This window comes from Nothoprocta perdicaria, unplaced genomic scaffold (assembly GCF_003342845.1).
Source record: "Nothoprocta perdicaria isolate Ctin4 unplaced genomic scaffold, notPer1 scaffold_130, whole genome shotgun sequence".
In the NCBI taxonomy this organism is placed as follows: Eukaryota; Metazoa; Chordata; class Aves; order Tinamiformes; family Tinamidae; genus Nothoprocta; species Nothoprocta perdicaria.
The window spans coordinates 459,699-483,183 of record NW_020454428.1 but is presented as its reverse complement, the minus strand read 5'-3'; the positions used below and the strand labels follow the sequence as shown (position 1 = coordinate 483,183).

Here is a 23,485-nt window from a genome sequence, read left to right as displayed (position 1 = left end):
TCTGGGTGCTAAGTGGTGATTTTATTTAGCTCATTTATTGGATATTTTTGAGTGAGAGGCATATGTTTTGCTGCTGCAAAATAGCCAGTTGTGCATTCTCCTGAAGGAAAAAAGGCAGAGTAGTTAAATACCTGCTGAAACTTTGGTTTTAAGAATCTCAGACAAGTTTCTCTCTTTATTTTTTTTCCCATGTAAATTCTGCATTGCAATAGTCTTACACACTACCAGGGAACAACACAGTCTTGGGGCCCACATGAATAGTGGCAAGGTCTTGGTAGCTTATGTTGCTTACAGAGTCAACCTTGAAAAAAATGTAAGATGCCTGATGTCACTGAAATGATTTATTCTGAAGGGTTTGGAAATATCTATTTCCCTGAATTTAGTTGGTTTTCCTTAAGGAAAAAAAAGGCATATTTATCATACAAGAAMCATCTTATAAATATATCTCACAGCTGTATTTCCAATGTATGCACTCTCTCTGAGGATTACCATCTGTTCCAATTATTTCTTCATTGTTCTTGGTTTTAAGTGTGGCAGCTTTATAACTGCATTGAAACTCCTGCCATTTGTTTGYTTTTTATGTGGAGATGTTCGCTTTCATAACATTTTCCTCAGAGAGAGAAGGCTGTTCTCATATAGGTAGTGAAAAAAATATTTTTAAAATATCATCTGCATGACAGCAAGTCTAGGGTACTGAGTAGCATAAAGAATCACAGTGGTATTCTTCCTCCCTTATTTAGATCTGGTCTACAGAGCAAATGATTGATCAGACTCTTCATCTGTTATATCTGTGTAAACACCAGTTAATTCCCCTGAAACCAGAAGAATTCCATAGCTATTAACTGAGGGAAGATTGTGGCATAGTAAGTGCATACTTGAGCAGTATGGAGAAGAATATTAAACAAGGAAAAGCTCTGGCTGCCCAGCTACTACTTAGAAGAACCTATCTTCAAAGTCAGAAAAAAAACCCCAAAAACAATAAAAAAAGACATTCTAATTGTAAAGAATTAGCAAAGTGTTGAAAAGGACACTGGCTGTGCTAAAAATGATCTATTGGAAAGTGTTCACAGTGGGAAGGAATCTTAAGACTCTACTTAGTTCAAAATACTGAAATCTTTGATGCAGATGCATAACTTTGCAATTCTCGTGTGTAACACTTTCATATTGTCATTAAGTATGACAGAAATTGATGTCTTCTCATGCAACTTTTGTTGAGATGCATATGTCGGGCATATTAGTTTTGCCCATTTCCGCTTGCCCTGGGACACTACTTGACTTCTSAAACTCAACTGAATTTCACTAGAAGACCTTGCATGTCAAGTAGCACAGAAGGATAACCATTCTGTTCGGACTGGGATGCTCCAGAAGGCAAGCAACTCACTTTTTTTCTGCCCTAGCCTGCCCTAAAATCCTCCCTCTTGTTTACAGAGATTGCTTGCAAWTGAAGGCAGCTGCCTGAGGTGAGGCAAGTAGAGCTGTTTTGCCTAAAATGAGGTTCCTACCTGGATAAGAAACTACTCTCAAAGACTGAGGAATGATTCAAAGCATCTTACCAATAGGGGTTCCCACACCGTAGCCTTTTGAATCGATGAGTCCCCCGATCTGGGTGAGATTGCAGTTTCTCTGAGTCACGTACTCTATGCTGGTTGACTCCATTAGCAGCGCGTAGTCTGTTGTGAGCACACGCTGGATTCCCTCGTCGTTGTTCTTCACCAGTGCTGTCTGCTGCCGGCTGCTCATGAACGCCCACATCTTCTCGTATGTTGATATTTTGGATTTCTAAGAAGGGAAAATGAGGACATAGAATCACTCCAGAGCCCAGATTACACTAGCAATATATCCCTCAGCCCGCTGTTGTGAATGGTGCCAATAGCATCTCTTGAATGAAAGGGAACTGGCGAAAGGGCTTTCCTTCCCACAGAAGTTCTCCCCTCTTGCTGTGCTTTGTGCTGAGGACTGTCTTTTCCTGTGTTCTCTGTGGTGCCAGGAACTTCATTACTGGCATGACTGTGAAGTACTTTGAAGTTTTTTGGGCTAATGCTGTTACATGGATTACAGCAAATGTCTACACATAAGACAGCTAAATTAGTACAGCTGGATCCTGTTGCACTCAGCAGCTCCCACCTTTCAGGGCAAATGCATGATTCCAAAGGCCCAGCAATGAATAAACTGCWGGCTCTTTTGTATGGATATCATTTGCCTGGGATATCATTTGCCTGGGAGTCATGTACTTGAAGGATAAAGCTTGAGAAAGGAAGCCAAAGTGGCTTCTTAGCAAACTTCTGTTTACAGCTTTCTCCTGCAATCAGACTTAAGGACCTAATCCTTCTTCTACGGAATTTGAGGGGGAAGGAATTTAATGGCACTGACTTCAGCAGGAGTTAGTGTGTGGCCAGCACTAATGGCCAGTGCCCAGGGGAGCCCCAGACACCTCCATGCAATATTGAACATCCCTTCCTCCCCATCTCTGGATCCCTACAGGGAAAGGTAGCCCCACTCTGCCTTCATTGGGGGATAAGAAAATTAAAACTGAACCTATTCCTGGGGTATAGACTACAAAGAGGCTGAGTGCTGCACAGTACCAACAAGTTTRAACTTCTTTCTTCCTTGCATACTGCCAAGAAACATTAAGCACACAGTTTTACTTCAGAATTAAATGTCAAGTTAGACCTATGGAAAATGAAATCATCAGAAATTGTTAATACAAGTGGTTTCATGAAGGCTTCATGAACAGCCAACTGGTACTGAACTGCTCTAGTGGTGGCCTAGCATGAGCTGGGCATACACAAACTGACTTTTTGGTGTACGTATGAGACCATGGTCCTCCAATCAATTATGCCGCCCTGATCTGGGACAAAATAATCTCACTTCCTTCACAGACCTATCTTTAGTTTATAGCCATCACAGCCAATTTTAGGCTCACTATGTGGAGACCATACTAAACATTGGTCCCTGTGGTATCCCTCAGGGAAACTGATTTTCTGGTTCTTGAGTTTTAAGTGATAATATGCTTTACCTGTGAATTCAATATCTGAGATATTGTGATAGGTGATTCAGTATCTAAATCAGTTTCTCCTGAATTTCACCTAAATTTGTTAAGCCACAGGTTACCACTGAATTTTTAGACTAGTTTTTTATTATTATTTGATGATAAATTTATGCAGTAAGTTAGTAAGTTGCATCTGACATTGGATTTACTGGAAGGATGTGTTCCTTATTCAGTTGAGTTTGAAAGAAAAGTCTAACTTCTTGACTTGCCAACTCCCATTTTTTTCAGAATAGGTGTTATGCTATATGCTGACCTTTAGGTTCTCACTGATTCCACTGGAAATTTGTCTGTAGAAAAGCTGCTTTTTGGGCGAGAAAGCAATGGAAGATTTATGGGCGTGTTGAAAACAGAGATCGCCATCAGCGTGGAAAAATATGGGTGTCAGAATCTATGGGTATCAAAGAATTTGCCTTCAATTAGATTTTGCCCAATTGTGCACATATTTTTGGGGTGCTCACCTGGACAGATCTGCCAGGTGAGCAACTCTGACATTTGCATATATGGAGGAAACTAACTCTGACATTGCCTCAAAATCAAGACTCCATTTGCTTTCACAAATAATTTCAGTTGCTTTTGATTCTGTTCCCACTGACACCTGGCTAGAAGGCATAGTTACTGCAGAACTTTTCTTAAAAATATTACATCTTTAGCAATACACACACACACACATATATTTTTTTTTTTACTTGGAGAGATGTTACTTACTATGGTTACTAGAATTAAGGCATTCAAAATTACTGAAAAAATATAACAGTTAGTATAGGCATTATAAATAAGACTAAATAAAAAGAATGATGTGAACTAAAATAAATGCAAATTACTTTGGTGAAAGGTAGTGTGTCTTTTTTTTTTCTGTATAGTTCCTAATGTATGCTCCATCTAACAGGTACCTCTGCAATAATACCTTTCAGGGGCTTCCTCTTGCTATTTTAAGAAAAAACATCTAGCCTGAACCTCTTCAAAGTCAGCTTCTTTCCAGAATCATGTTCTGCACTTGATGTCTTCATAAATCCTGTTGCCATATGTGTGTCATAGACCTGAAAATCAGAGCTATCTGGTTGCTGCATCTCATGCAGCCACTCTGTCATTCTTCTCTCCTCCATAGTGATGAACTCCAGAATGTAGTGGTTCTGCCTTAAAAAAGTACTGGTCTGAAAGAGTCTGTTATTTCTCTTGGCATTTCTTGTTTTAAGTAGTAGGAGTAGCTTTCAAATAAATCAAAACATGCAACATGGGAAGCATTCTAAAAAATGACCTTTCATCTGTGCAACTCAAGTTGCACTAAACACCTACAAGGCATTTTCACTGCTGTTTCACCTGGCCTGCCTGACTCCTCCATCTCCTCATTCCCCATCACATCAGCGTTGCCAGGAGGCAGGACCTGGAGCTCCTGCTCTTTTCCCAGAGCAGCTGGCCATGGCAGCAGGAAAAGTTCCTTTTCCCCAGTTTAGCTTCTCCACACTGTTAATCTTAGTGGCATAACAGGGAGGATGCCTCAGCAAGGGAATGCTCCCTTACTCCCACATTTCCTAAGAAGTACTTCGTTTTACATCCTCYAGTTCTTACAGTGATCTGTATGTGTGTGTCTGCATTTGATTATTTAAATTAAGAAGTACTTAGTACTTTTTGGACACAAAGGAGGCAAATATATGACACATTTTATTTTCTAGTTTTTACAGTTTCTACTGTATTTGTTGTTCAAAGATTTGACTCTGATTTCTCTGAAGTTTTAGGGGGTATGATAATCAGCACAAATAAATCCCAGTCTTGAGAACATTGAAGTGCRTATGCAATATAAATAATAACACGTTTATGTAGTATTGTACATGGCCTGCTGGTTTGCAAGTGTGATAAATTGTATTTTTCATGTGTCTTTCATTATGTCACTTTCATTCTTCCATCTAATCCATCTCCATCTTGTTCAGAAACTAAGGTCCTTTCTCTTGTGTTATTGTACACATGCATTACAGACACAAGTAAGTTGGTGTGTATAGCATATAACTATTTAATAACTTTATCTGAATTATTATTTTAATTTTAAAAAGCCAAGGCTCTCAGTCTTTTACGCTTGTAAATTTTAACCTCAAAGTATCTATGGTGCAAAAAAATCAGTGCAAAGCTGGAAACAGCTTTAGAAACATATTCTGACTTCCTTATGCATAAATTATGATTTTTTTCCTCTGGCAGATCATGGAACCAACAGATGTTGAAGATTTATTTGTGTTGTAGATTTGGCCTTTGGCATAGTAATCCTGATGACAATCTTTGGCCCATGAAGAAATATCGGAGTAAAGCATTTTCCAAAGGCMTGTCAGAAGGCAGCACAAGCTACTTCCTTCTCCATTAAAAATTCTGTATTAAAATACTGCACTTGTTTCATCCAGTTTCTAGAAATATCTCAAGACAAGTTTCCTAGCATATTGTAATGGAAATGTCATCTCATCATTTCAAAAGCTGACTCTAATGAGGGTCTGTAGAAAACAGTATTTTATGCTTTGCTTTCAGCACAGAAATATTTCTATCCAGCCACWGGGGGCCATTATGTCAAGTTCACCCCTGACAGCTCCATCAGGGATAGCCCACTACCAGCTTTATTAAATTATTGAAATGTCTTTGATGAACATTACTAGTTATAAGAGATGACCCAGATACTTTACTCCAAATCTTTTTTTTGTGTGCATGTAGAAGCACTTTACCCGATGTGAAAACACAAGGGTTGGTGGTGGCTGGTGCAGGGACGGGGGGACCAGGCAGAAGCAGCAGCTCCTGGGGATCTCATGTGTTTTGTGAAGAATCTGTTTGAGGTGTCAAACTGTCAGTGCTGGGAGATGAAATCGCTCACTTACGCACACATGCACAGGAGTGTTATTTTATTTCACCTCATGTGAAATAAAATAACACTTCACCAGGGTGCCTCATCTTCCTCAAAAGCACTACATAGCTGACTCTCTATAAACACAGTTCTTAGATACTAAAATGAAAAGCTCTACCCTGGTCCATTCGGTGCTTAACTTCCCTGCTGAGACTACCAATGAAGCTGCTAAATAATTCTAATTGCCACAGGATTTTTTTTTTTTTTTTTTTTTTTTTGGGCATACATCCTATATTTGTAGCTTGTTGGCTTGTGCATTGACATATTTTGAGAGTAACCCATTCTTTGCATGATTAATACTAACAGTGCAAAAAAGAATGCAACTATTGACAAAGCTATTAGCCAGAAAATGTTCTTTTACACACAGATGTSCTTATGTGTGTGTGTGGCCTATAAATTAATACTAACAATATTTATAATTTTGACCATATAGTGTTTTTTAAAGACAAACTTGTCTTTTGACTGCCTGCAGGTTTTTTTTTTCAGCGTAAACATGACCCACAGAGGTGATGTGAGCCAGCTGCTTTTAGGAAGCTGAAATTCTGCCCCGAGAAACAACCTAGAGAAGAACCTCCCCAAGTCCCTTTACGTCCTGAACATGCCCTGGTTACCTGCAGATTCTCCTGTTGAAAGCATGGGTTTTCCCCTTTCAGCAAARGCAAAAACAGTTTAACCCTTGCTCTGAAGGGATCTTTGCACTTGAGGGCAAATTAACATGGGTATGCACTGATTTGGAGCTCTCAAATCCCCTTATTTGGGTGGTGCACTCTCAAAATTTAGGCTGCAGCTGCTTCTGAAGCCCTCCATAGTTAGGGAAGCGACTTCCAAGGACTTCACTAGCACAGTACCAGATTGTTTTCTGTTCCCTCTTAGGGGAAAATCATAGCATCACAGAGTCGTCATGGTTGGAAAAGACATTCAAGATTATCAAGTCCAACTTGATCCATCACTGCCATGCCCATTAAATCACATCCCTAAGTGCCTCATCTACTCGTTTCTTGAACACTAGGGATGGTAACTCCACCACTTCCCTGAGCAGCCTGTTCCAATGCCTGTTCCAGGCTGTTCCACTCTCTCTGCTTAGAATTTCTTCTTAATATCTAACCTGAACCATCCCGTGGCCTTTTCCATTTGTCCTCTATGAAGGGATTTTGGAGAAGAGATGGATTCCTGTCTCACTACAAACTCCTTTCAGGTAGTTGTAGAGAGTGATAAGGTCTTCCCTGAGCCTCCTCTTCTCTAGACTAATCCTATCTCCCTCATCTCTTTCACATGAATACTCCCTAAGGACTCTCTACAGACTGGGGCAATGACCTACTCACTTACTACACTAACCTTTTCAGTGACTGTTATTTGGTCTCACAGCTGCGCACTGGGAGGCTACAAGTCCAAGAGCACAAAACTGGCCAGTACCATCTTACCTTGAAGAAGGTCATCGTTGATCCATCTCTAACAGCCCCATATTCTATCTTGGTTTGCTTTGCCAAATCGTCTGCTGAGTCAATGGGGGATTCCATCCTCTCCACGGTCAGGAAAGCGGCCAAGTTGGCAGTATAGGATGAGATTATGATTAAGGTGAAAAACCACCATATTCCTCCAACTATTCTTGTGGAAAGAGCTTTGGGCATCAGCTCTGATCCTGTTACAATATCATCAGAACAATCTTATTAAAATGGTGCTGAAAGATATTGGTTCTGATACCACAGGCTATTTTTAGGCACAGAATGTTTTATAAGTCAGAGTATAGGAAAATGGTTTAGCAATAATCACACAGATGCATGGCAAACATTTTTAATGGTAATGCATTATGAATGGAGTGTATTCCATGACACATGACAAATGGAATTATCCTTAGATCTCCACCTTTTTACACCTCTGGGCTAATGCTTTTTYGGACATTCACCTCTTACATGCCTAGGAAGCAATACTAGACAATTATCTGTTTCCATAATTCTTTTTTACAGGTATTATCATCATTTTTTTTTTTGACAAAAGATCTTTAGTAGTATACTATTTCACATACAAGCAACCTAGGTGAAATGGCTTTCGAGAGAAACCTGCCCTGTGTGTTTTGTCCACCTGCCTAAGTAGAAACAGGGCAAACAGTATGGTTCCAGTGAATTTAATGGGACAGTATGAAGCTGAGGATAAAACCCAGAATATGTCTTCTTAAAAGCACATGGTTTACATTTTAAAACTCGGATGGTGAATGGAAATATCCTTTGGGTATCTATATAGCTATTTAATGCTTTGAATGGTACATTTAACATTCTAATTTTTGCTGAAAAGATTTTAGTAGATCTGACAGACAAATGTCAAGGTGATCTGCCATTGCCATAAAACCCCACAAACATTATGACCCAAGCTCAGATATTAAGCACATTAAAAAAAATGGCTTTTAAATAGCTCAGAATTTAAACAACATATGTACCTGTATTTTTAATCTGACCCAAGTTTTATGTTGGTCTATCTAGGGGCCACTCCAATGAATCATGATCTTAGTTCATTATGTGGGATTTAATGTTCTGGTTCTGCAAAACATTTTGACATACACTTGACTTCCAAGTTAAGCATTTGCATAATTACTTTGTTGATGAAGACAGACTTAAGAAAGTACTTAAGTGCTTGTAAATGGAGATCTCAGCAGGTAAATCTTTTGATTTAATAAACATATTCTTAATACTGGAAAATTTTCTTGACATATTATCTCTCCACAACTATTTAATGATTTCTGTAAGAAATTTAAATATGTGAGAAGTCTGAATATGTTAAAGAGAATTGCTTAAGATTTTGTAACACCTCTGAATATGGCTTCTGGGGCAAAGAATGAAAAGGTAAGAACTTTCCAAGCAACAGGAAAGCAGATTTACCTTAGTTTTTTTATGAATATAAAGACATGTCTCATAAAGGTCAGTGCTAATCATAGCCCAAGGCTTGGAATAGGCTGACAGAGTTTCCAAACTGTGAGAGCAGATGCTCTGCCTGTGCACCCCTGTGCAGCCCTACGCAGCCATATTGCTGTCCTGACTTCCAAGGCAAGCAATCTAAAAGCAAAGATTTTCACTTAAATTTTTAGAGTCTGAATCTACCCATTTCAAGAGCTTGAACTTGGTTTGGATTCATGCTTATGGTCTGTTGTGCTTTTCTGACGTTTTAGATTAGATTATTTTTCAAACAACGACACGAGGGTATTTCTGTTGCTACGTTTGGGAAAAGARGGTGTTTGTTTTTAAGCTGGCATTGACCTGCAAAAGTCGGCTTCTAGGTCTGCTGCTTCAAGTCCTCTGGAAAGTGCTATTTTCTGAAAGCTTAGATAGCCACAGGAATATAAATTCTGCACTCTGATATTGATGCAATACCTAACTTTGCTGTATATAGACAACTAATGCCTAATAGCCAGCTACACYGCAGAAATTTTAGCAAACCACCACAAAATCTGCCAGCACAGGCTTGCAGCCATACATGAGAGCAGATAGAGAAGCCCCATTTACTGAATTTATGGGGTAAGGCTCCAGACCTACTGTGATTTTCTTTAGCAAAAAAATTGTTGTGAAAAAAAGTTAAGCTTAAAGCACCATAATCTATTAATTATGCAGTAAGCTATTGTTTTGCTTTTTGGAGGTGCTGAGCCCTACCTGCTTCCTGTTGACTCTAGTGAGTCTAGAATTGCTTTTGATAAGTCCCATGATTATTTCACTGTTCACCATTTTGTGGGCCCTAATTCCAGCACATGTATTAGTAGATGTTGATTTTTTCCTGACTTCACCCTAAGTCCTCTCCTGCACTGGATACTTCATCCATTGCCCAAACTGGGGGCTGTGAATTATACAATAGTTTCTTTGCATGCATTTGATGAAATATGTACCCTATTTGGATGCTTTATGCATAACACATCAGAGACTTCCAGGGTAAAGAGAAAAAGGGGAAAAGTTACTAGCAAGGTTCATGATCAGAGACAATACTTGCTGAAGTCTCTCTAGTGCCTTTTTATGGCAGACATGACAGCCAATCCTGATCCAGACTTTGCTCACGCTCTGTAGAAAAGAGAAAGTCTGATCATCACATTTTAAAATTTAATAAACGAATGGCTTCCAATCAAGCATAACAAGCAGCTGCTGTCAACAAGAAAGAGTGTAACGATAGATGCAGGGTTTCACCACCATTCACCTCATGTTCAAACTCCACATGTTTATGGTAATGCACTTACAATCACACGCACCACAAGGTTGTACATGGAAACATTTGTGTTGCCTTACAAATGTTTTTTCTTTCTTTCTTTCTTTCTTACTWTTTTTTTTTAAAGCTTCTTGAAAGACAAGCAGAGTCTGGTTGGGGCTGACTGTCATGTACCCAAGGTAGTGGTAACGAGCAGACACTACATCCCACAGTTTGCTGTGGATGATGGTAAACTCCAAAAAAAGGCAGTAGGTTAAAACACAAAATCCTGGGGGACTTTCACACACAGGGCAGTCACAGTTATATACACACACCTGCCTGATACTGTAAAACCTYGGCCTGTTCTTTACTGATATATTGGAAGAAGAACTTTCCCCAAATCCCAAGTAACAAAACAAATACCTCTTTCTCCCCCCACCTCATTCAAAGTCATTTCTATGAGGAGGCTCTATAGTGCACCTTAGTGCACCACCTTAGTGCACCAATAAAAGCAAGTGCGTGTGTTGCACTATTTACAATACGAACTTTATTCTCTACTATATCTAGGAAAACTCCTAATGTTTCTTTTACTGATATTCATGTCTGATAAAGAGTGGAAAAATAAACTATACCTGGAAGGATGTAGAAATGATTTTAAATTCCTCTTTTAAATATCTGGGAATGTTATACAGAGATACTGTTGGACTTTTCTCCGGATTGCTTTTTGTTGTTGTGGGGTGATGTTTTTGTTAAGCTTTGATTCAACTTGGAAGGTTTGTCAGAAAATATTTTCACCCCTCTCAGCAGGCCATGGCTTTAGTACATAGCAATTTAACTATAACCCCTATATATAATTCCCCTAACTTTAAGGGAAACCTTAGGACATAGTTGCCATAACTATGTGTGGCTAGTACATATATCTGCTTGACTTCTCATAGAGTGAGCTTCCCTGCCCTTCCTTCTCAAGTAAGTACAACATCAGCAGTTTCCAAAATCCTCAACAACTGGGACTTGTTACTGTGATAAGTTAATGCTTCTAAGGTTGGATGCATTTGCAAGATGATGGGACTCATACCTGCAGAGAAGCCATAAAAAAAAAAGGTTTGGTTTTGTTTTTAAACAGAGTGTTTGACAAGTGCCAACAAATTTGCAATGCTTCTGAAGAAATATCATCCTTTGATTTGTCTATTAAAATGATTTTCTAGAGTAGTTAAGGCTGTTATTATTTCCACTGGCATGAAGCCCAAATGGGAAGATATTTTCCTATTGCCAAACTGCTTTTTAACTGAACTTCAGCAAAAATAACTTTATATTCCTCATGCTGCTCTTTTATATTTCTCCAGTATATTTCTAGAAGTTTTATCGATCTAGAAACTACCAAGTCAACTTTCCTATCTCTCATATGTTTCCCCTTCTTCTTCCTGCTCCAGCAATATTCTGGGTTTTAACAGGTTCCCTTCATCTGCCTTCTCCCAGTTCCAGTGCTTTGCAGCTTTCTTCCTTTCCTRTACTCCGTGATTTCTGAGATCAGGTTTTACAGTATATGTTGTAGTAACAGAGATGGAGTTTACCAGCACAGAAGCCCTTGAGCAGACTGTGGGACGTGTGCAATAACGAAGTGTAACCGGTGTACCTTGCTGCATGAGAGCTCCAACTCCAAACCAGAAACTATTAAGTAAAGTAAAATTGTTTTCCACCACATCTGAGTCTGGGTTGCACGGGTGGGGGTTATACCACTCATAGGGTGTAAACCTGTGGCAGTTAACAGAAACAGCCTGTGAACATCAAATAGAGTACACGCAGTGCCAGCAAACCTGCTGAACAATGCACAAAATGAGGAGATTAATGAAGGAAATAGGAAAAAGGAAAACCTTGGTTGAAAGGCTGTCCGTAGAACGTCTAGCAGCTGCCTTATGCAAGCTGTGGAGCAGGACTGCAATGTCAAAAGCGGTTTTCACACTCTCGACGATAGTACACTTCCTTAGTCCTACTGCTCTTGAATTATAATCCTCCACGATAAACAAATACACAGGTATCAGGGTGGGCTGCTCTCTGCTCCCTATGTGTCTTTCTGCAAATGCAAAATATATCCCTTCTGGTTGCAAAATCCTTGGCAGAATTAATTTAAGGACTGTTTCTCCCCAAGGTACCTTGCCTGCTGTTGCTTCTCACTGCTGCATGGTGTGTCACATGCTTTCTCAGGAAGTTTATGAATATGGCTTTAATTGACAATGTCATGCCAATACATTTTAATTACTGTTTCAACAATATAATTAAGCATTGAATTTATGCATGGTTGCAAGCAGAGTGCCTTGCTAAACTGAAGTAATGAACTCTGCTAGTAATGAACCCACTAATTGAARCAGTATGTAGCTTAGGACGCCATTATTTGAGCAATGTTATCATTACTAGTACAACAGTGTCCTAAAAATTGCAACAGAAGAAATAGTTTTCAGATTCAAGATACAACCGTTCTGAATGCAACAGTTGGGAAAAAGAATATTAGCTGCATTATATGTTTCAGAAACTCTTTCAAACTGGGCTCAAATCGTGAAAGACACTATTCTGGAGTAATGAGATCATTGCTAACTAGGTTTGTGCACACTTAGGGAAAATCACCTTTAACAAGAAACCCAAAATTAAAACACTTCCACTGCCTGAATTTCCAACAGTGGTAAAAGTGAAAAYGCCAAATGATGAGTGTTAGACTATTAATATGAGACAGCTATAAGATGCACAAACCGATAACTGCATGTGATCTGCCTGGGAAGCCCAGGCCCAAGATCTCACATCATTTTAGACAACAACCAAAGTCAGTGTCAGACACAAATGTGTCCATCACTGAAACAGCAGAACAGCAGTCACTAGAAAATGGCAATGAAATTCAGGCAGCAAACTCTGCCAGACTGGGAGGATTTTTAAAGCACTCATTTTTATGAGATCCTAGGGCATTTTTTCACCTTAAAATGAAAGCACATTTTCTCCTTGTGTCCCTATTCCGTACAGAGCTCCAAAAAGGGGCTGGGATTACTATTCTGCTCTGTTTCACTGCTCTGTCCGTCTGTTTTCTAGCTGTTTTTCCCGGTATTTCACCCTATAAGCATCAGCTCTGCTGAGGGTTCAGAAGCTCAAGGTTGACTGCGCACCTTGTTAAGAAGACTCTGTGTGGAGTTGTCCACACTCTGCCACTAACTTCTGCCTCTGCTACCAGCAGCTCTACCAGCAACAATACCGAATGCACAGCTGATATGACAGTAGCAATAAAGGGAAACTTCTGGCAGAATACAGCTTATTTGCTACCAGTATACTTGGGAAAAGAGCTTTGTCAGAGCTTTGTAACTCAGCAGTGAGAAAACTGCATTGCTTGAGCTTAAAAATTAATGTAAATATGACAGAGCTACATAAGGCTCAAATAGGAACAAGGAATGATTCAGCTGCTGAAAAATCTGAAGAAATAAAAGGAAAATTAGCCTGGTCCATGTAAGTTATTCCTAGGTATTTGTCTTCTCTGAACTGATCTCAAAGTGACATTAACTATTTAATTTATTAAACAGGGTTAAAATGTGGATATTTCCTGAGTTTCACTTCCAGCTAACAAACATACTCTTAAAATCTAGCCAATATTTTCCAAAACATTTGTCAAATCCTGCAGAAATCAGGACAGATCTGGAGACATGAACAGGTCTGGATGTGGCATTAAGAATGTCTTAATTTCATGACTAAATTAACATGTATAAAGTCAGGATTAAATTAAAATGACTTGTGAATACAGTTTTGTATATTCTTTCAGCCTGAAGAGTTGCTATCCAATTAGGCACTGATTTTAGGCATCATTTCAAAAAAAGCAATTATATCAAGAAAAATGAAGCATACTGGAAAATATACTCATCGTTTTGCTAAACTAGTACATTCCTGTTTTCTTTTCCTAAAAGTGGTAGCTTAAGAGAACGATACACAAGCTTTCTATATTTAAGCTGTTACCTGTTGGGTTTTGTGCTATGTATTATGAGTGTGGGGGAGTCTATACCTCTAATAACGTTTAAGCTCTTCAGCTGATTTCAGCCAGATTTGACAAATAGGTATAGGCCTCAAGGGTTATTATACTCCTGCAAGTTCTATGAACAAGTGTAGCTGCACGGCCCACTAATAGAGAAGCTGCAGGATAAGCTCACAGCTTGCTGCATATCAGATAATCCACATGGGAAAGATCTATAAATCCTTCAGCTGCAGAGGAAAAATAAACAAAGAAAAAACAGACTTCAACTGGTGATCGCAGTCCACCACAACACAYAAATCTGCAAGGAAATCAGGCTTCATTAGTTATGCTGCTCACAGAACTGCTGTTTTTAGAAAGATATAGGAAACAAAAGATAACATAGTTCCATAGGACAACACAGTGGATTTACCAAAAGGCTATGCTGTAATTTGGAGCGGTATTAAACAGCCGAGAGAGAAAAGCAAACAGGTTGCACAGCTGATGATTAGTGAGCACCGTGCACTTCTCTTCTGTTTGTTCTTGGCCATATGTCTGAGTGTAGGCAGCTCTGCAAGCAGAGGACCTTGGTGTTTATTTATTTTTCCAGACTTGATGCCATCTTTTAAAAAAAGAATAGAAGGGATGTGGGTAACTTGGGCTTTGCTTTCCCTTTTGCTTTTTCTGAGAGTCARGGGACAGTGGGATGTTTTTAGTCTTGGCACACAAGTGCAGAAGAGTCAATTTGTCACAGTCAAGGAGATTTAATATTAGTCATGAATGAGATCATGATTTGAGTACAGTACGAGTCATTATTTATGGTATTGTGAGCTTGTGGAAAGTTATAACTAATTGTCCCATAGCTGCCAGAGCACCTTCTACCTAGGTCCAAAACTATTAAGTTAACCCATAACCTCTACTCTTCTAACCTGCTCCTTCTTTCTTGTGTCCCAGCAATTTACTGGAAAAAGCAAATCCCATAGATTTCTGGGCATCGCAGCAGCTTGCCTTCAGCAGTAGTAGAGAAAGAAGCAAATGACCAAAGCATTCAGTGGACCACTGAAAAATGTATATGCAAGGCAAATCCTTCACAGCACAACTGCTAATGTGAATATAGGTTATATAGGGCTGCATCTCTTGATTAAAGAAAACAATGAATTGGAGGAAGAGTTCTTCTGACTTAGTTCATACACAAGTGGAAATCAGGCAGAATGTATTATATTGTCAGAGTTAATGACTCARATTACAACTCTTCTATGACATTTTTGTGAGCAGTTTGTATATGTTGAAATTGCTGACTCCTTAAAGTGGAATGTCGTCATCAGCAATAAGAGCTTTATCACTTCCATGTTATCTTTATTGCGATGTGAATGTGTAGAATTCCAGTATATGACAGTTCAGGTTTTATATTTTATTATATAAAAGCTTTGTTAGCCTATTTCCCCATGTACTTCACTAAAGTGGAGTACATTGTGGCATATAGAGAACAATATATAATAGAAGTGGGGAAAGACTTAATTAGGAATCTTGATTAAAATGAAGCAAAACATGAGCCTCTGTGAAATATTAAAAAATCTTTAAATTATGAAATGGGAAAAATGAAAACTAGGATGAGATTCAATAAATAGAATTGGAAATGAAATTCTGAAAGCACTGCTTGAAGAAAGTAACAATAACTATGCCTTGCTTGCAGATTCCAGGTTTATTAAAGAGTATATAAGAAAATGTGCCTCAAATAACCAATTTCCTCTTTCAGGTTTCCAGATTCACTTATTTCTTGCTTGATTTGCTCTTCTTCAAAGTTCTAAAACAACTGACTCCCACACTGTGCTCCATGGCCCCTGAGGTCACGGTAAGTGACCTGTAACTGGTCTGTGAAACCATAGCAGATGCCTAGAGGCTTTAAAATAGACTTCAATGTGAAGGGTCTAGGATGTAACTCTGGAGGTGTGACTGCGGTCCATTCATTCAGGAACTTTGTAGCCCCCCTGCCTTTGAGTACATCATGATCTTTGGCCTCATTTGGAAAAGCAGTGAATACATGCTTACTTCATGCTCTGTTTTCAAGAGGGACTTAGCCTGAAACTTGCCACTCACAGGCAGTGAGCACCTCAAGACAGCACAAGGAGAGCACTTCGGGTATCCATCACCTTGCAGATCGACCAGTCTGGTTCCCAGGCACAGTGTCTTGTTTTTTCAAAGAGAAATGAGCTGAGCTAATTTCCATCCTTCAGCAAAAATATGTTCACATTGGATTACATACCTTTTGGCAGTTAGTGGAAAAGAGGTGCTTACACACAAGCCATATCATCTGCTTTTCAGCACGTAGTCAGCTGCAGAAGCATTGCGTACTGACAAAGATAGGCTGACACATTTCATCAGACTTGCTTCTCCATTCAGCCCTTAAGGACAGTAAAATCCCTTCACAGTGTGATATATAAAAATTATATTCATATGAAAATACGAAGTTCTTGAACATAATGCTTTAGGACTGGATAAAACTCTTAGGATATTATACTTTATCTGCTATGCAGAGCCCATGTAGCATCTATAGGATGAGAGGTAATTTATATGGATGCATCTAAAACTACATCTTTAACTTACCTTGCAATGACAAAGAGGACACAACTCACTCCAAGGCAGGCTAGGAGAACATACATCCAAATATCAGGAGAAAGAGGGTTTAAAAAAGAGAAAACACCAGGGTTTGTGCCATTGGGCTTCCGGTACAAGATACTGATTCCCAGCGTCATGAAGGGTTTGGAAAAATCAATTACTTTCTCTCTTACGTAGGTAATAGTGAGAGGAGCAACAGCCAGATCAGCTTTCTGGAAACACAAATGGGAGAATACTCATGCTTTTTCATGTTCAGCAAACACATAACTATTCCTTCCTTATTTTTCCCCTGAATATAAAAAACTAAACCAACCCTGATGATAAATCTGAAATGTATGACAAAATCTACCACTGCTAAAGTATTAGTGGCTATGTGAATTTCTGTCCTTCATTTTCTGAAGAGGAAAAAATATCCTGGTTGTCCTGTGAGCATGAAGGGCATGTCTGGTGTAAGGTTCCTGTGCTGGAACGTGAGATAGAGATTGGGAGCTGGAGGTGTAGAATCTCTAGCGTAGGGGCGGGCAGGGTCAGTGCTACCCAGCTATGGTAGGCGATTCCCCCCAACACCCAGGAGCTGTGACTTTAGATGTACTAACATGATCTTCTGCTCTGACAAGTGACAGTAAAAAGAGACTGATGGCTCTAAAAACACATAAACTAATGTAAGCATTTCATTTTGGCTGACTTCAAACACAAACCACAGGTAAAAGCATAATAAAGAGAGAACGATTCATTCTTACATGATCTATGAGTTCTTTGACCATCCCATTCCACTCGCCTTTGTCATTCTGGGCTCCATATTTACCATCAGAAACTAGTTTGACCTCATAGATGAAGCCTAAAATATTTGACAGCTCCTTCAGTAAATCCAGACAATAACCCTCAAATCTGTCATTTCCATATAAAGGCTTGTCAGACTTCTTATACATAACGTAGGGATCTTCCTATCGGAAAGAAAAGTAAAAAAAAAAAAAAAAAAAAAAAAGCAGACATAGCAATAGAAATGAAGTTTGCTTCAGATTATATCAGTTTCTGAATGTTATGTGAATTGTTTATTGATGGACTGCAATTAGACGCATGCTAGTAATTCACTGTGTCTGTTAAAAGCTGTTTTAGGTGTGTTAGCAAATTGATTGAATCAATTAGTGATAAGCATAAAGGCCCTAAATTTCAGTGGAACAGACCATTCATAGCTCCCATGAGGTTTAATTAAACTAGTGCTTAGCAATTCCCAAATCACATCCAAGAATCAGTACACTACATTGTCCCACCCTAAGGGACTGGAGCAGAAGAATAAATAACACATACAAAAAAAGAATTGTAAGGCGAACGTAAAATTTGTAATTCTGCAAGAAATATTTATTGAAAAATCTTCTAATGTGTAATATAGTTGTGGGCTTAGCAGATACACATGAGAGAATTGTGAACACTATAGGTAGRTTGGTTTTGTGTGCAAAATAATTTGCTGCTTTTCTTTTTACAGGACTTTTGATAGACAAAGTTCTGAACAAACAGATTTCTGCAGTTTAATGTGTCAGAAGACCTCTGGCAATAGAAAATGAGGGTAGAAGGAGCCTTGAGCATTTTCCCTCCTCCTAAGGAATCAGCTAGACAGAGTAATCAAAAAAAAAAAAAAAAAAAAAAAAAAAATTGCCAGGGAGGAAGTATGAGGTACAGCAACTAGTGGATATACAGTTTCAAATTTTCCATTCATAATCATAAGGACTTATCCCAGTGTGACTGTCTACTGTCAGCTGCTTTCTTCCATATCCCTTTACCTTCAGTAAAAAGAAAGGATGTACACACACTAGATATCAACCTGAGTATTTGTAAGAACTAATTCTTCTGGGACGGATAGTATGTAGAGTTCCTCTTTGAAGTACACAAATAAGCAGTATTTTGGAGATACATTTTCCTTCCTGAAAGTCTTTATTTGGCAACTGGGTATTTTAATTGCATCTTATGGACAGATGACTAGGTATAATAATTCTGTGTCTATACCCAAAAACTTCCTAGGAAGGTAGCAAAATATTAACTAGTAATGCAAAAAACAGCAATGAGCACAGTGTGGAGGTGACAAAGAATGCTGCAAAGAAACAGCACAATGTTTGCAATCTACAGCATGGCTCATGAAGTCAACATGATGCCATAAGACTTACCAGAATGGTTGTGACAATAAGTGTCCGGTTAGCCAAAGAATCGGTGATGTTGGTTGATCTATCCTTATTGTTGTCCGTCATGTTAAGGCCACTGTATGAGTTCCAAACCCCAATCTAGATAGAACAAAGCAGTTGAGTAGTTGCTGGGCATTCAGCAAACAGGCTGAGTGAAATGAAACATTTCTTTGAATGCTCACAGCCGAGAGAGTGTACATTATCTCTGCTTGCTACAGAAGGGGACACTAGCAATGTGAAGTCCTAGAGAAGTGAAACAGCTGCAGTTCTGAATAAGGCAGCAACATCAAATAGTTAACTGTAACTTTTAGAAAACAGGGGAACATACTACTCCTTCAGAAGCATGTTGAAATGAATTAGCTGCAGGAGTAGAAGGCATGTTAATACAGTGTTGTATAAGCCTACTTTTTACAGAAGTAGAAATGACTTGATTTCTTGTTAAAAATGTCAAATGTCTATATTTTTAAATTATTTCTGTAAATGGTAGAGTTGAACATATGGCAAGACTTCTCTCTTCCAATATAACAGATTAAAAGATTGGATAAATATTTTCAAGCAGATTGATGGTTGCACTGGCCTTTCGCTTTTGCTGTGCTTTCAGCAGGTTTAGCAAAGATTACTCTGTCATTTCTTGACTAAAAAATATAACACAAATAGCAAGGTGATACCATTTCACCCACTGATCAGTATTTGCTCAGTAAATACAAGTGACCACAGGCAAATGGGATTTTGACTCCTTCCTAATTCAAATGTAGTGATAATAAAGAATTCTATTATTTAATGCCTCATCAAAGCCTCAAGGGAAAGATCTTTATAATTTCCATGGATTTGGATCTACACCTTATGATGACAGAAACTATAACAGTAATTTATTCAGATAAATATTGACTCAACACAAGCTAAGTTCTAAAGTATGTCGAGTTTTTCCTTCCAAAGTCTTTTAAGATTGCTGCTTGTATTGTCTCAAAAGGTCTTAGGTGCCTCTACAGTAATGAAATGGGCATTAGCAGATGTCCAGGCACTAGTTTTTGCTGGATGAGCTGTTGTGTGGTAAATCACAGCTGTTGTGTGGTAAATTAGGTGCTGTAATGTGATTACATGCCATAGATAAGTCATCCTCCAGATTTAGTTGCACCTGCTGACACCACTATGATCCTCAGCAGTCTCATTGTCCTTGTGTGAGAAGGACACTTATACAGTTGACAACAGAAAAGTTCACTAGTCCTTCTTTAAGCAACTTTAGGCAAAATCAGCCACTCGTCCAGTAAGTTAGGACAATCCCACAAGTTTACAAGTGCTCAGATGATCCCCTTGTTAGGTGATTTGGGTGGCTGGTCATCTTGAGTAGAAGAGCAATGATAACTGTCACCCAAGAGAAGGAGGGACGAAGGGGACCAGTTACTTTTCCAAAAGTCATGGCTGCTTGCATGCCCACAGTGTGCTGCTGGCTAAACAGGGGGAAAGCTCAGTTTGTCCTGGAGGGTGACACCATGCTAAGTGCTGGAAAGAGAAGATAGTCACTCAAGGATCCCTTCCTCCTGATGAAAGCAAAGAGAGGTTTTCCCTAGCAAGGAAGGTTCCGGTTCACATTGAGGGCTGCTATTCTACAGGTTTGGTTTTGTACGTGAGATTGAATGTCACTGTTTCTCATTAGCCTGGAAACGAGACTTCAATGAGAGGTGACTTCATTGCCAGCGGAGGGCATTGACCATCTCACAGGACTGGATCTTAAATRACTTTGGAGTGTGGCAATCATAGTGCTGGAGCTTTTCTCATCTCCCTCTGTTGAGCAGTCGTACAGAAAGGACATGTGTGAGGGTTGTTTGAGGAGCATTCATCATGATGTTTCCCTTAAATTAGGAAAATCTTATGTATGAAGATTGATGTATCCACAACCAAGAGAGAGCAAATTCACTGCATCAGCACTTTAGGGTTTACAGAGGCTACAAAAGAAAAAAAAAAGTCTTGCCAAGTTAAGCATCAAACAAAAAGAATAAAGCCTGATTACTTCTTCCTTCTCATTTGTTACTAAGAAACCATACATTTTGAAAGGTCAATCACAAGGTTTACTTGAACTGCCTGGAAAGATTTTTTTTTTAACCTTGAACAAGCTAATCAACGGCTTACAATTTTGGGTGTAAGGTTAAYAGAGAAAGAAATGATGAAACTACTCATTCAAATCTAATCAAGACTTTTGTAATGATCCACACCATTAAATATCTTTCATATATTGAAGTTTGGAAAGAAAACACAYGTAAACTACAGGCATTATAAAACAGCAACTAACAACTCCTCACACTAAGAGAATGCGTCACCGGATGGATTCACACAGCATGTGGCTATGTGAAAAAACAAAACAACAGTCAAAGAGCTGGCCCAAACGATTGGGCTTGTGCTGAACATTAGTGAAAGCCAGCAGAGAGTTGACTTGGGGGGCCAACACCATCCATGTGCAAAGCAGCAGGCACTTCCGTGCTGCTCTGCCAGCAGGTTTCAGCTCTATCCATAAGGGACCAGCTCCCAGATCCTCCCTGCTGAGATGGCCAGAAAAGCTGCCAGGTGGACCTGAAACAATACCTGCTGAGCTGTTCTGGGCACTGAAGGTCTCTATCAGCCATCAGATGCTCAGTCATTTCAGATGCAAACAAGGCTGCTTTGTTGTTTGAGAAATGAGGCAGAGAGGCCCTTGCTTTTGTACTGATCCCAGCATATTATTTTGTGCCTGTTAAGTATGGATTTGGGGTAGAAAATGTATCCTTTCAAATAATCTTTGGATCTGTATCCCTGGGTACCATTGCTTTTGCCTTTCATTAACACATTTTCCAAATGAGGAGTGTGTAATGGACATAGTACTGGCAATTCTTATTCTATTTTTTTTTTCCAAAGCATTTACCAATCATTCCCTTTGTTTTCAAAAACAGGTCAAGTTAGGAAATTGATCTAGAAAATATTCACAGAATAAAAATGTAGGATATTACAATATCCCATGCTGGGAATATAGTAAATAACCAATGTCCTTGAATTTGTACCAGGGTGGCTGAGATAATTGAAAGCTGTTCTGCTCACTCTTACTGACTTGATGTGCTTTTAGCTGCCGGTGTGGAGAAGAGGAGAACAACCATGAAGAACATGGAACAACACAGTCAAAGTGCATACGAAATACATCAGGAGACCACTCTATACTTGAATAAAGGAAACACACTGCAGGTCAGCCTTGGTTAGGAGGATGGAAAAGGTCAGGAGGGCATTGGGAAAATGAAGCTGAGGTAGTWCATCACTATGGTGAATCCGAAGGATTTATTGCAGTTTAGTGACAAGACTGAGAGGTATCATGGGCCCTTTGCAGCATGCCTATGTTCTGAACCAATTGTTATTTGGTTTAAATCAATTCAGCATAACACGGCATGCCTAGAGTCAAAAGCCAGATTGGTTCAATAAAGTCCTGTGTCAGGTAGGATGATCTATTTGTGAGTAATGAGGAAATGGAATCCTTTGTGCCTTAGCCTGATTCACTGAAGATTAAAAAGGTTATTAAGTTAGTGCTCTGTAAGAAAAGTAAAACAGTACTATATGATGCTTTAAGCTAAGCTATCATGTAACATTAAAATTATTCTCAAAGCAATACAAAACCAAAACATTTTTAAAGTATATGTATGTGTGTGAAATAGCAAGGTCTGTGCAGAATATATAAGAAAACATATTTCTTAGTATTAAAAGCATTTTTCAATTTGTGAATACAAAACACTCTAAATGTGGTAAATGTTATCTTCCCTATACAGGAAGAAAATTGGTATATTACAGAAAACCATGGTTTGTGTTTCCAGTGGGAACCAACATGTTGAGCTGTGAGAGTCTTAACTGGGTCTCTGACTCCCAGTTTGGTGCCTTGCCCACCAACTAGATCTACCTTATAATAAAAAAGGGGACTGACATCCTTGAGGCAGTTTAGATCCTTCATAAAAAAGGCTAGTTCCTGTTTCCTTACATTAATGAATGACTGAGAATCCCCTTAATCATCTATATTATTTTCTGTAAAGGGCTAATAATACCCTCATCAAAATTTTGAGTCAACATTGTCTGCACAGTATGCATTTTGTGGGAGGGGAAAAATCACTGCATGCTTTAAACAAGTCTCACTGCTTATGCTAGTACATGTTGGAAATGGAAATTTACCTCTGCTGGTAAACCTTAGGTGAATCAGGAAGGATAAGAGTTGAGAAAATGTCTGTTTTTGCTATAGCAAAAGCATCTACTCAAAGAGGGAAAAGCATTTCTCAGAGCGTAGCTACTGAGAAATAATATTAATAAAAAATATTTTGGGGAAAATGCTGAATCCTGCAAGGTCTTTTTACTATTTGGACTTACAAGTCTTACATAGGGATGAAATACATTGTGCAGCAGAAGTTCACCCTCTCAGCTGGACTGTTGTCTCTAAACTGCAATTTGAGAACCACTGTCAAAACCCACGGGATGAGTCTGAAGACCCAACCCAAGGGTTTTTGCTTCACCTGTCTGTGTACAAACCTTCTTCCATACTTTATATAAATGATTAGAAACCTCGCCAGCAGCCTTGGTACAGAGAAAAATAAACAGAGTGCTTCATTAAAAATGAAAAGCAAACCAGTCTGGAGAGCTGTGTGGGAGCA

General features: G+C 39.0%; 1 protein-coding gene across 2 annotated transcripts in view; it reads right to left on the bottom strand.

Annotated features, from left to right (window-relative positions):
- GRIK1 (glutamate ionotropic receptor kainate type subunit 1) overlaps positions 1-23,485 on the bottom strand; it is a 161,613-nt gene that overhangs the window by 13,356 nt on the left and 124,772 nt on the right. For both annotated transcript variants that reach the window (XM_026033660.1, XM_026033659.1), the window contains 6 exons: positions 18,825-18,938; positions 17,406-17,609; positions 16,654-16,877; positions 11,710-11,828; positions 7,343-7,560; positions 1,554-1,779 (listed from right to left, as the gene is read on the bottom strand). In XM_026033660.1, coding sequence (XP_025889445.1) covers positions 1,554-1,779; positions 7,343-7,560; positions 11,710-11,828; positions 16,654-16,877; positions 17,406-17,609; positions 18,825-18,938 — 1,105 coding nt within the window. The remainder of the gene's footprint in view (positions 1-1,553; positions 1,780-7,342; positions 7,561-11,709; positions 11,829-16,653; positions 16,878-17,405; positions 17,610-18,824; positions 18,939-23,485) is intronic.